The 15,026-nt window shown below is 28.6% G+C and overlaps 1 protein-coding gene across 1 annotated transcript; it reads right to left on the bottom strand.

The window, feature by feature from the left end:
• Positions 1–324: 324 nt before the first annotated feature.
• On the bottom strand, positions 325–2,329 carry LOC107832367 (transcription factor bHLH93-like). The gene is made up of 4 exons (XM_016660208.2): positions 1,632–2,329; positions 1,231–1,404; positions 829–996; positions 325–540 (listed from the first exon to the last, which is right to left on the bottom strand). Exons 1-4 carry the CDS (start codon positions 2,235–2,237, stop codon positions 454–456), a joined length of 1,035 nt encoding a protein of 344 aa, XP_016515694.1. The 5' UTR covers positions 2,238–2,329; the 3' UTR covers positions 325–453.
• Between the last annotated feature and the right edge of the window lie 12,697 nt (positions 2,330–15,026).

Here is a 15,026-nt window from a genome sequence, read left to right on the forward strand (position 1 = left end):
TCAAGACAAAGCCAGGCCATTAAAATGTCCGAAATTATCTCTAGAAGTTTTTATATATTTATTTCTTGATAAGTTAAGTTTGTTAAAATATACTCAATTGAATAAGAAATTAAAAATAAAGAAAAATAAGAATAAGATAATGCTAGCTCACAATTTTAGCTAAACTTTATATTTCGCTTTTACTTGGGATTCTATTTTCCCAAGTTGTGTCATAAATAATGCAACATCATCTTTTAAATATTTGAGACATTATGAAGTAATATAATGCAGATGTTTACGCGGAAAAAAAAACATTTTAAGGTTAATATGGAGTAGCAGAAGAAATAAATGAATAAAGGGAGCTCAATTGGAGAATGATCATTTAACATTTACTATTAAATTGCTTTACTCATTGAACAACAGACAAAATCTCTTAAGACTTTCTTTGAGCTTCGTGTATGTAAATACCATCCCCTAGAGACATCTTCCTCCATAACCTGCAGTTTTGAACAAAGCTTGCTTGACGTCTTCGGACCTCAAAATTGTTCGATGCTCCGTTGCCTAACAAAATAAACGATGGAATCGACCAATTATTATATATTTATTGAGCGTTTGAAAAAGTACTTTAGATGACTTGGAAAAAAGTGAGCATTTGAAATTGATCATTGAAAAGAAATTGTGGGATTTAGTTTAATTTAGTATGGACGTAAATATTCACTTGAAAAAACAGGTTAGTTGAATATACAATATTTGAGTGGGAAACATTATATTTAAAGAAAATTAATTACTTAGTATGAGTAGTAAGATGTAGCAATTGACGAAGAACATGGTCAAAGTAAATGTTACTACCTCGGAACAAGAAGCTCGCATTGAAAAATCACTGAAACAGCTGACAACACATTGTTGCACGTCAAGACCTAATGCTTCTATTGTGCTTACTGTGGATAACACTAGTCCAGGCTTCGCTGCGCAACATATCTCTATCCTCGTCTCCTCATTTCTCCTTTCTACATCAAACTGTAATACAGTAGTAGTATTTTTTCCCCCCAACACACAACGGGAAAATAGTTAATATCATTAGAACAGTCATCACATCAATATTAAAAAGTATTCCGCCCTCTAGAAAGAGACGATTTTTCCAAACAATCTATAAAAAGATGTAATTTAATACAGTAAAAGTATTCTTTTGAGAATTAAGTGGACGAATATATATAGTGTGGCTAGTCGAGATAATTAAGATAAAATTTGTACCTTTGGAGGGTTTCTGACAAGTGCTTCATTAGGTTTTAGCTCTTTGTAATTTCCCAGTAATTTTCTATCCTTAGTTTCGTCTTCCATTTCATGATCTTCACGCAACCTGTGAATTTTATCTATGAGCTCCTTCATGTAATCAATTGTATCTCCAAGTATGGATGTTCTGTCCATCTGATAAAAAGTATATGAATTTACTCAATCAGCATATCTACACTACAACGAGAAACTATAATGTATAAAATTTTCTCCAATTATTAGGTGATTACATATAAATTTCTGAATAAAAATGATATAACTAATCTATTATCATACATTTTAAAATTCATTAATCATATTTACGAGTGTATATAATTTAAATTCTTATTTTAAATGAAGAGAATCTAAGGGTGATGATTTACCTTGCTTATTTTGGGAACAATGGATCTAAGCATGGAGAGACGGTCATTGAGTCGTTTTCTTCTCCTCCTTTCTGCCATTAGATTTTTAGAGGGCTGCCCCTCAACCTTCTTAACTCTAGTAGTAGTACTCTTCTTTTCTCCCATATTATTAGGAATATGACCAATATTAATTCTTGAAGTGGCTTCTTCCATTTTGACCTTGTTATTAAAACAGCTTGAATCTTGTCGAAGACCAATATGGCCATGAAAATCAGTAGAAATAAGGCCAACTCCTTCTCCTTCCTCCACAATGGCTCTATTACTGTACTCTTCTTGAATATAATTAGTTGAATCAACTTCAGCTGGGGCTGTAATAAAAGTATCAAGAAAAGGGTAAGATTCTTGGGGAGTGAAAGAAGGACATGGAAAGCTGGATTCTACAGGAGATATGAGCTCTAAAAGGGAAGAGTTTTGGGCTATAAATTCTGGGTTTTGTTGATAAAAGCTGGACGATTCAATGTTCCATGCATTTGGGAAGAATTCCTTCACTCCACTTGTAAAAGTGTTCCAACTTTCTATCCTCGGAGCCAGCAATTCCTCCAAAAAATCCTGTTGAGTGAGCTCCATCTTTCTCTTTCTCTCTCTCTCTCAAACGTCAAAAAGTGAATAGAGGGTTATAAGAACGTGATGTCGCATCTAGAGAGGGAACATATATAGACAAATAGTATTATATATTTTAGACTAGTCTTCTTATATTAATACTAATATTATTCCATCCGTTTTATTTTATTTTATATAGTGTGTTTGTATGCGATGATTGGGTCAAGATTTTGATTATGGGGGATCCAACAAAATATAAAGATGCCGCATCCAAGATATAAATGTGTCACCAGAATTTAACAATTTATATGTATCTATTTATATCTATCTATCTATATGTATATCTATATTATTATAAAAGTACGAATACGATATTGGTTGATCAAAATAGCCCTAAAATACATAAAACATTAGGTTATTTTGGTAAAAACAGGATAGAAATAGAGTTCTAATTATTAAGGGTGTACATAGGTCGGGTTGGTTCGGATTTTGCAATTACCAAACCAAACCAATTGTATCGGATTTTTAAATCTATAGACCAAACCAAACCAATAAAAGTCGAATTTTTCAATATCGAGTTTTCTCGGGTTTCTCGGATTTTTCGGGGTTTTTTCCTGATAAACTTATGCTCCAAATATTTCTAAAGTCCTAAATACAATTTTACCAATAACAACCATATTTTTATTTTTTAGCATTGACCTCAACTTTGCTAGTCAATAGGTTGTATGGTTCCACTTTATAAAGGTCTCTACTTTATAAATTATTTTTCACTTTACACTAAAATGCTAATAAAAGCTTAAAGCAATTGACATGTCCAACTTCAATTGAACCTTAGATAAATAATTAGAAAGAGCAGGTTAGAGTATCATGGACAAATCAATTGTTTTAAGTATTATAAAAAGTCTAATTTCTCCAACTGTCAAATCAACTGAACCTTAAAGAAATAATGTAATACAAAAGCTTCTTAATCGATTAAAAACCATGCACCAACTTTCTTTTAATTAATTACCTTAAAGTATTAAAGATTTCAAAAATAATCATGAAGCAAATTATAGTTAACTATCCCTCTAATCAATCCTCAAAGGTGAGCGTGCATATTCCGAAAGAAAAAAACAATTAACGTATTTAATATTAAATAATATAAAAAATAACTATACTCATTAACAATTGAATATAAATTATTACCTTCTTCAACTTGCTCAATTTTCTGGACTTCCTCTAACATGTCTTCAAACTTATATTCGTTGGAAATACATCAATGTAAGAAATAATGTAGGAAATACATCACTCTTAATTTTACATAGTCCATATTATTTAAACAAATGATTCAAAATATAAGTAAAAATATTTCAATATCTTTTTAAGTAACAGTCAATTACTCATGTTAATCATCTAAGAGAAATAAAATAAACAAATGAATTCGATAATAGGGAGGAATACAACAGATTTGCAAAAAAACTCGCTAATCGAAAAAAGAAAAATCTTAGTCAATTGGGAAAAAGCAAGGCGTATGTATGCAGTTAAAAGAAAACATGTAAAATGAGAAAGGGAAGAGCCTTACCGATGAGAGCAAAAGAGAATTGATAGGGTTTGATCTCCTTTGCTTTATTTTCTCTTTTTGAATGGACCAGATTATGGATTTTAAGGAGAGAGTCTAGAACTATCAGGTGAATTTTTTTTTAATCTGGTTTTATATTTCATTCTTCTAAAGCTCGAGTGATTTTGACTTTGGCACGGGCGATGTTGTGGAGGTTAATGAGTTTTTTGAAAAAGAAACTGGGTCATTTTTTGGGGATATTTTTAAAAAGTTTGGTTAATGGTAAGGGTAAATGTGACCAATAGTATAACGGAGGGAAGATGTGAGTAATATACCAAAGTAGAGAGGTATATTTGGCCCTTTTCCCTACTATATATTATCGTCATTGGCATAGGTCCTTGTTTGTGATGGCAGTGATGATAATTGTGGTCTAGCTGGCATTATTTTTTTCCATTATGCAGTTAGGCTTTACCCGGCGAAAATTTCAATCTGTCATGTACTTCTTAAATTTACTTTTATCTTATTTTTTTTTATTTAGCATAGATTTAAATCTAATTGATAACTAGCTTTAGATTGGTTAAATTGTGAAAATAATAGATTTGAATCAAATTTCAATATGAATTGCTTTCAGAGATGTCATCGATTACTACTAAAAATCTAACATTTTGAATGTAATAGTGATGATAAAAAATATCTATTATGAATTAGCTACAAATATGATGTCTTTAATACCTTCATAAAATATAAGTTGCATGAAATTTGCTTAGTTCACTATTAATCTAAGTATAATTATATTGTACACTTTTAATTTTATTCTCTTACTTTACATATTTCTCTTCTTCGTTGGAGTGCTACGTGTGAAACTCGTACATAGAAACTTGTATTATTATAAAAGCACGAATGTTAGGAAGCTAAATGTTGAGAGACGAAAATATCCCCGACAAATTGATCGATTTTTTTGCCCTTTAAAGTTAATATTTCCGTTTTATAGCAATTTAATGATGGGTATAAATATAATTTTGGATTAGGACTAAGTAGCCTTTTTCTGTTGGAACTCAATCTATTCTAAAATATAAAATTTTCCTTCAAAGTAACAATCCCATAATATGATAAAAGACTCCTTTATACCCATCCTAATGAGAATTTGATTTCTACTACTAAATACCAATTGCCTTTGAACTCTAAGAAATCAACCCGTTCAAACTAAAATAAAATAAGACAAAAAGTTTCTCCAAGCTATATTTATTACTCAATTTATAATTTAACCATAATAAGCACAAAACCTAATACGCTTGGCATAATCGCTATTTATTTATTTATTTTTAAAATTTAAAATGACAATATTTTACTTTAATAAAATTAAATTATAAAAACTGAGATCAAACACCGCAGGAATATAACTACGTTTAATTCAATCTTTGACATTATTGTCCATTTATTGCGATTAGTGTTTCTTTCGATCTTCTTATTATATATAAGTGAACAAATGCATGATAATATATAAAATTAATATTGGAGTGAAAGAAAGTCAAGAGAATCAAACAGTTATAATACATTGCAAATGATTCAAAATCAAATTTTGATGTATGAAATATATTTTACAAATCAAAATTTTGATTGTACAACTTTAGGACGTCATTTAAAACTTTGTGAACTATTTCTGAGAAAATATGAAATAAATATTTTAGAAAAAATAAATTTCTTTATTTTCATATTGCTCTAATTTTGTCTTATAATAGTCTTTTTGCATTAAAAAAAAGGAAATTATTTTGTTTTTGGTAATTAAATTTATTTTTATTAATCACCATGAAGAAATACATAACCATAGCTAAGCGATCACAACTTTTACCCAAATACATCTCACCTACTCAAATAGCATCCCTAACAGAAAGCTATTGCTAAAACATAAGTTGTTGTACTATGTTCCTAACTCCATGTGGAGCTCTAAGATTACAAATATAGGCAATTTCTCTAGCAATACTATCCAGTTTTTGCTTTTTTGTTCAAAGATTTTTTGGTTTCTTTCAATGTATATCACATGCACGCGTTCTGAAATTGATCTTTTTATATGTTATGTAGGAATATTACTTCTAGACTATTATGAGCAGATTATGTTCATTTTATTCTTTCTATAATACTATTTGTAACAACTATTTTTTATATCAAAAGGACAAAAAAGATGCCAACAATATAATAAAGTGTTGGTGCTAAATATTAGGAAGCAAAATTAGTTATCTGGAATGAAATACTTATGGGGAACCTTATATAAAATTCAACTTTTACCATAGAAAATAAATGATATACTCTTAAATTTGTCCGAAAATAATACATAGTCAAATATTTTCAAGTGTTGGACTATATTTGATGCAACATATTTTATTACATTGACTATTATATGTCGCATTTTCAAAAGGAATATCAATATCGACAATAAGAGTTTCAATCATAACAAGCAGCCAAAGTATCACAAGGGAACAAACACAAAAATATCGTATATAAAGAAGTATAAGGTAAGATACAATTATATTTTTTATCTCTATACTATTAATACATATATCATTTGCAGGTTCAAACGATGATGTCGAATTATTTTAAATTCAAGTATAATATAAGTGTAATAACATTTGAAGATTATTACATTTCCTTTCACATCAACTGTTGCATTCATATATATAATATTTTAGGTAAATTTAATTTTTGGTTCCTTAATATCTATAAATAATTACTTGAGAATTTACGTGAAAAGTATGAATGTCAAAATTTTAGCGATCAAAAATCAACGTGCAATTATTATCGTGCAACGCACGTTCATAGAAACTAGTATATACAAAAAATATCTTCTTTAATTTATACGTTATATTGTTTTAGCACATACGAAAAAATATTTAAATACTATGAAATATGAAAAAAAAAATACTACGAAATATTTTTAAAAATATAATTTTTTGAAATAAAAAGATCATATACAATGTTAGATAGCGCCTGTTTATAATATTTCGTTGTACCTTTAGGTATTTTTGTTTTGTGTAAATGTCACCCGGAGCATCTATCTATATCTATATATATATATATATATATATATATATATATATATATATATATATATATATATATATATATATATATTAAAGAAATAAAGTTACCATATATAATTGGCATTATGGTTAAGTCACGTAGCAAGCTAATAAATGTCAATATCAAAGTATTTTTTATAGAGCCTTTGACTATATATATATATATATATATATATATATATATATAAAAACTGAATTTGAATTAAAAGATAATTTTATATTTATAGATTAAGTTTTAAAATTTGAATTTAAATTAAAAATAAAAATTTATCTTTTTTTATCATGTTATCATACCTAATTCGGTTAATAATCATATGCAATCATGTTAGGAACTTTTGTTATCTTTTCTAATTATTTAAATACTATTTCGCCTCTGGCAAAAAAAAAATTACTCCATATAACTATAAAACTCTTTCACATTTAAAACCCTATAATTATAGTTCTTTAAAACACTATAGCTAGATTTGAATAAGGCGATTTTTTTTTTAAAATAAATGTAATATATAGGGTATACGTCTATATTTATCCAAATAATAAAAAAGAGTTTAAAAATCGAACAAAAGTTTACTTACATATATAATGAAGTAAACATACATGCTAGAGAAAGGAATATCACAAAAATCAGTCAATATTAAAACAACAAAATTGTTTTTTTTTTCTTTTTGAAGAATATTTGTTTGAAGAGTCAATTTGTATAAATGGACATCAAACAAACAACAAAACTTTTGCTATACAATTGCTATCATTAATTTCAATTTAGCATATTCTAGAAATTGAAGGGTATAAGTTGAAACCCCTTCATTTAGCTGCAGTCAAGCCAATATTGAAAGAGTATAACATTTTTTTTCGTTGAAGAATATTAGTTTTGAATCATTAGATTATGTGAAATATTTCTTTTTCTCGAACTCAACAAGGGAGATTTGGTTTCTAATTGATAGTTTCTATAGCGATTTTCAAGTGTAACGAAGAGTATATGTTTTTTTAAAAATTGGTATGACGTGATTTTTTTATATAAAAATATAAACAAATTATTTCGAAAAAACTCTTTACTTTTTTCTACTTCAAAGATAATAAAAAGATAAGATATTAGTGAACATTAGTAGAGAGTTTTTAAAATTATTATAATAGAAGTCATATCATGGATAAACTCAAAAAATTAAAATCTTATGAAATATTTACATAAATATCCGACCAGATTTATTGTTTACTTTTTATAGCTAATATAAATAGATGATATATCGACAACACACGATTATGAATATATTATATATAGATTATATATAAATTACACATCCTTCAATATTTTAATTTAAGTGGTCGGGTGAGCACCTATTTAGGCTGATTAGATAAAGCCAAAAGAAAAATATGAAAGGATTTCAACCAAAGACCAAAAATATAAATAAAGTTCTTATGTAGACAATTTCTATTAAAACTCATCCTTTTATAGTGAAATAAATTAATTTTTTGTAACAAAAGAAAGAATGACATTAAAAAATAAGATAAAAGAAAATAAATATTGAAAAAATGTATGAAAGATCTAAAAACCAAAAATAAGAGATGACAATGAATTTCTTCTTATGTTTCATATTTGTTGAATATAAAAAATTTGAAAGCTAATCTCATCGATTTCAAATATTATTTTCAACTCAAATACATAGATTATAAGATAAGGATATGTTATAATATTTTTTTATTTATATTGTGTGTCGTTTTTAAAAAATTACTATTACTAACAAACCGATATGATGTTCAAGTTTGAATTTAAATGCAGTTTGAGTAGTTTTTTTTTTGTATATATAGGGTATTAAAAATTTAAAATTTGTGGCTAGAGATATCGATAAACTTAAAATGGAGTTATACTGAAATAAAGTTTTTCCGGCTAAAGAATTATTTAAATTTTTAGACAGCCGATTAAAGTGAATTTTAAATTAAGGATAATATCTTTACTTGCATTATTATAAAGATAATTATTATTGAAATATATATAAAGTTTTATACATTTGAATTTTAAAATAGAAATATTTTTTGAAAGATAATATTATACTAAATAAGAGTTTAAGTCGTAGTAAAAGAGTTACGTCGTAACCAAAGAATCGTTTATATTGTGTCGACTTTTGTGCTTTGCTATAAATATGAGTTATTATTCCGCTTTGTAGCTATTTTTAAGTTCCAATGACACTAATGAGAATAGTGCAAAAATAAAATTATCACTACGAGATTTGAGAAAATGTTAGTATTTTTTCATGTAGTGTTTCTTAATTAATAGCTAACGATTATTTATAATTATTTAGAAGGCTTAAATTTTAAGGTTATTTACATACAATTCAAATAATTCAAATACTTAACATGGTTAATGTAAAATATCAAAATTGAGTCATACTGGAAAAAGAAATTCACTCGCTAAAGAATTTTTAAAATTTTTAGATAGCCAACTAAAATGAGTTTTGAATTAAGGATAATATTTTCACTTATATTATTATAAAATAATTATTATTCAAAAATAAAGTTTTAGAAACTGAAATTTTAAAAAAAAATATTTTTTAAGAGATATCAACACACAAAATAATAGTTCAAGTTGTTGTAAAAAAGTCAAGTGGTATCCAAAGAGTCATTTATAGTCTCAACGTTTGATTGTTTTGCCATAAATATGAGTTATTATTTTATTTTCTTACTATTTTTAGGATTCAATGACACCGCCGAGAATGATATCAAAAAAGAAAAATAGAAAAAATGGTTAATTTTTTCCATAGTGTTTATTATTAATATCTAATGATTATCTATATTTATTGAAAAAGTTAAATTTAAGATTATTTATATATAATCCAAATAACTTAAATATTTGACATAATTAATGTCCGTGCCGGTGCTAATACCAGTAAGATTAGAAAAGAATCTTACTTTTTTGCTATTTTCTTCGTGCAATGCATATATAGGAGAGCCTTTCCTTTTCTTTTTTTTTTTCCTTTCTCGTAAATATATTTATACGTATATTATATCTCGTTCTCTGAGGTTTGTTCCCTGTAAGGTTTAGTAGTTTAAGGTCATTTTCACCAAAATCTGTAATCAGACAGAAATTATATTTAAATCCCCATCTTCTGAAATATTTGACCCACCAGTCTGTCTGAATCGAAAAAGCTAGACTCGGGCCTCTCGCTTGCATCATCTATATAACCCTGCCAAAGTTTCTTTGCATATTTTTGGTTCCCCTGTTCTACGCTTATTAGTAGTAAACGTTTTGCTGATTTCTGGTTGGTGATAACTGACAAAGACTAATGCCTTTTTCTTTCCTTTTCAATTAAATCTGGAAAACTCTTTGCATAATGCAAGCAACACTTGCTTTTTTTAGCACCAACTTGAGTGGCATGCATTGATGCATAGACTAAGTGAATACAGAAGTATTTTTCCATTGAAGCTGAGTCTTAGAAATATAAGGGTTATTTTTTAAATATTTTCCATTATAATGTTGCCAATAGCAATGTGCAAAAGAAGTGTCAATGCACTAGTCATGTTGTTCCACATTATTTTTGCAACTAAAACATTGATCTTATGATCGAAAGAACCTAGCTATGTCACAATGTCATTTTTCTTCTGATAATAATAAAAGGTCTCCCTTCATTAGCTAACCTAAATGAAAATTATTTGCTTAATAAACATGGAATTTATTTAATACTCCTTTTGTTTCAATTCAGTGATACAATTTTCTTATTAGTCCGTTCCAAAAAATAATGACATTTTTACAATTGAAAATAATTCAACTTTAAACTCTTAATTTTATTCATTTTGCCCTTAATTAGAAGGTTTTATAACGTCTATCGGAAATAACCTCTCCGGAGTAGGGGTAAGATCTGCGTATACACTATCCTCCTCATACCACACTTATAGAATTTCACTGGGTTGTTATTGTTAAAAAAGTTTTATAACCACACAAATATCATGACCTCACAAGGTTTTTACCCATTAAACTTTTAAGATCATAAATCCAAAAGTTTTTTTTTCTCTATAACTTTCGTGCCGAGTCAAAATAACTCATTTAAAATAAAATGAGTAGAAAGTACCATCTATATAATGCAGTTAGCCAAGTTAGAGAACACAGAGGTTTATGCAGTTAGCTAGGCTGCAGAACACAAAGGTTGAGAATAGGTCGAAAGCACACAAAACAAGAAGAGCATCATAGGCAACATCACGTGAATATAGTCCCAAAAGGCAAATAGATAACTACTAGGCAAGCACATGCAAGTCAAGCTGTGGATTTTCCTGATGTGCCAAAAGTTAGCAATTACCCTCATTCACTAACAAAAAGTTTTAACTTTTCAATTAATGTTACCTTTTGCTATTACATAAATACTCCATACGACCAATCAAATTAACAACATGCACTATAACTATATAACTAACTAAATTCTGCACAACTAATTTACGACGCAAATCAATATGTTAAACTATGTATTCGATCAAATTAATACCATACTGGCATTTATGGCTAAGAATTAAGTAGCGCTACCATCCAAGCTGAATGTAGGAATTGGGAATTATTTCATAAGATACGATTTTGGATTAATAGGGGAGTCAAAATTTTCACGGTAAAGAATCAAAATATAACTAACTAAACATTCAAAAAAAAACAAATAAGATTCAACATATAATATGTAATATATATAAATAAAAAGAATTATACATAATTACGGAGCGTAATTTTTGGACAAAGAGATATCAATCTTCGGACAAATCCGCCACCGCTCTTGAATATGACTACACAATATAAATTCTTATTTTATTCATTAATTAACAGAATTATGATAATCATTTACTCCACTAGGTATAGTAACGTAGGATTTCAACCCTCACTCAATTTAAAGCAATATGCCTAACAACTGTCAATATCGTCGTTTAGTCCTAAACTGATAGATACCTTCCGTAATGAATGAGCTAAAACTGACATTTTGTGGAAAACTTGGACTTATCCAAATGCGTAACTTCAGAAAAGAGTCACTTAAGATTTATAGAATCCTGCAAACTTAGCACGTATAAAAATCTACATAGCTAACTGCAAAGACAAGGCAAAGGAATTGTTTTTTTCCTCGAGTAGGGTTGCACAGAGGAGGATTTAGGAATTGAAGGGTACGAGTTCCTACCGTAATTTTAAGTCAATATACCATAATAATCGAATTAAGGAACGAGTATCGATTATGAATACTATTTACTTCATCCGTATGTGCGTTAAACCTTTCTATACCTTTATTCCAAGCCCTAAAACCATCTTTTGTAAAAGAATCACTTACTTTTTTACTATATCCTCCAATCTCATTTTTAAACAAGTAACAGCATAAGCAAAACACTGCACCTTCTTTAATACTATGTTCTAAACATCCAGAATATGAAGTTTTAAACCATTCCGGATTAAAGTGACGCAATTTTCCCCCAAAATATTTTGGAAAAATAAAATTACGAGGCCGACAAGGCCCCCTTTGAATATAATGTCTTCTCACTCGGTCGCGTAGATTAGGAGGATATTTTAAAATTTATTTTCTTTCACCGGGATCAGAGTTAGGAAAATTCAAATCCAACATAATATATTTGCGTGATGAATGGGAAGAATTGACATTGTCATTAACCACGGACATGAATGAGAGTTTAGCGAAAGAGAACTAGAAATAGAACCTGAAGAGGTTTGCGGCTTGAAAAATCTCTTGATCATCTTGACTCACTAAAATTCCCTACAAATCATAAGACACAAAGTAAATATTACAGTAAAGATTTTTTCCCAAAAGATCACTTTAAAAAGAATATTCCAAGGAGACGAGAGAATCAATAAACACCCCAACAAAAGAAAGGTTCTAATGCGATTCTACTTCTTGTTTATTAATTTTTTCTTAAAAAATAAGATCTAGAACCCAACTTCATAAGTTAAAATAAAATATTAAAATTTACAAAAGCTAAAAATAATAATAAAAATTAAAGTAGATGATCCCAATCTCAAATCCAACGAATATTAATACACTACTTTTACAAGAAGTGATCATAACAATGGTTAAAAAAGTTAAGAGTTATTATTTCACAAAATATAATATAAGAGGAAAATAATTATTAAAAAAAAATTAAAAGAGGGAGAAGACCCGCAATAGATCGTTGGCTTTGTCTTTGATAGGCAACAAAAGAAGAAGCCAAGAATGAAGAATAGTGGTTGCAATTCTCGTTTGAAACCCTAACCTTTATTTTTTCAATGTTTCATGTGGGTATTTGATATAAAATAACTTTTGGGGAGATTTTGATTTGGTTGTTTCTTTTAGGTTTTCTTTAGCCATTTATTACAAATTTTTTATTTTTAAAAAGTAGACTAAAGGGAAAGTAGTACTAGCTTGACAAGGAGTTTAGTATTTTGTGGTCCCCAGTACTTTTCTTTCATTTCTTCTAGTTCATATAAAGTATTGCTCAAAAAACAAAGAAAAAAATAAAATAACCTTACGGGGATTCGAACTCGCATTAACAGGTTATGGGACACGAGCCACACTTGGGTTACCTGATTCACCACTGAACCAACAATACATATTAGGATTGGGTTCCCATATAATTATTCTTATACATTCAATGAATTTCTTAATACAAATACAAGGTCTAGGAAAAAGTTATTGGGTTCCCGGAAACCCATACCTATAATTGTAGATCCGGCCCTGAAGTTGCATAATGATTAATGCATTACAAATATAATTCTTTTACACTAATCAGTAATGTGAACGCTTAGAACAGATCACTATTCTTTCTTAGAATATAATTTTGTTAGTTTGAGTGCTCGTATGAATTATTACAGAACTTGATTCTTTATCGTGTTCTTTAAACGTAAAGTAAACAAACAATAAAATAAACACATCAATTTTTACGTGGAAAATCACCTGGCTCAAAAGGTGCAAAAATCACGACCTACCACGTAGGATTTTCAACTCCAACTACCAGAAGAATGAGCCAAAATGTACTAATTACAAGGCTGTAATTAAATACTATCTAGTACTCCTACTACTCCTATTTGATTCACAAGTTACTCTAACTTATAAAGCAAAATACTCACTCCAACTCACTAATTATTTATGACACTTGCTTACAACTCAATTTTCTAAAACACATTCACTAGACTAACTTAGGAAGAATACAAGGCTAGTACTCAACACAAGTGAGCGACTTATGACTCTTTAGTTGATGTGTAAAAGGATAGTTCAAAAGTCCAAAATCGATCCTATTTAAAACACAACTTGAGATCTTCTAAGAGTACTATTCATAGTCAGCTTCCTCTTTGATAGGACTCTTACTGTTCCAAGCATTCCACAAGCTTTGGAACTTTTGTCTCTCACTAAATTATCTGTATCTTCTTGAACAACGACCCTTATCACTTATAGCATCCATTTTCCACCAAACTCGGACCTGGTTAACTTTGAGATAAAGTTACTGTCTTGTACAGACGTACAAGTATCAATTATGAGAAGCTGATTCTTTCTCATGAGGAGCTAGTTTTTCAGAACAGTTAAGTAGCTACGTTAAGGACCTGATTCTTTGAACATTTAATCATACTTTGTTAATCATCAAAAATTCAATACTTAACAAATTCCCCCTTTTTTATGATGACAAACTTTATACACAACAGAACCAGGTAATCATATCAAAGAACCAAATAATCATAACAAGTACTATTGATAGACATGTATGTTCACAACCCAAAACCTTCTAACCTTATCTTCCCCCCTTTGGCATCATCGAAAACACAAAAAAAATATTAGACTGTAACACCCTGAAAATTTTTGAAGTGTTTTAAGACCATTAAGAAGATTGGCAGGTACTAATTATATTAATTCAGGTATGAAAAAGACTAATAATATGAATGATATCAATTAATCATGATAATATATGTATGAGGTGCATTAAGAATAGTTTATGGTCTAAGAAGAGCCCCAAGGCTAAGTCAAGTTGAAAATTATACGATGGGGTAAAGTTTCAAGTGAGTTCGTACAAGACCTAACTTTAAACGAGTATAACTCTCAAGATATGAAGTTTTATATGGTTTATGACCTATCAAATGAAATTTATATGTATCTAGTTTCTAATGCTTCAAACCGTTTGTCATTTGGAGATTCCCACAAGAAGTTATGACCTTTTTACTAAAGGGCGACAGAACAACTGCGCGAGTCTTGCGTAGCCTACTTACCATAGCAGCGTAGCCTA

This window comes from Nicotiana tabacum, chromosome 17 (assembly GCF_000715075.1).
Source record: "Nicotiana tabacum cultivar K326 chromosome 17, ASM71507v2, whole genome shotgun sequence".
Taxonomy (NCBI): domain Eukaryota; kingdom Viridiplantae; phylum Streptophyta; class Magnoliopsida; order Solanales; family Solanaceae; genus Nicotiana; species Nicotiana tabacum.

Coding starts and splice junctions, on each gene's coding strand:
- LOC107832367 (XM_016660208.2), bottom strand. CDS start 2,237: ATGGAGCTCACTCAACAGGATTTTTTGGAGGAATTGCTGGCTCCGAGG. Junction 1,405..1,631: donor TTGTTCCCAAAATAAGCAAG/GTAAATCATCAC, acceptor ACTTTTTATCAG/ATGGACAGAACATCCATACT. Junction 541..828: donor TGCGAGCTTCTTGTTCCGAG/GTAGTAACATTT, acceptor TTATTTTGTTAG/GCAACGGAGCATCGAACAAT.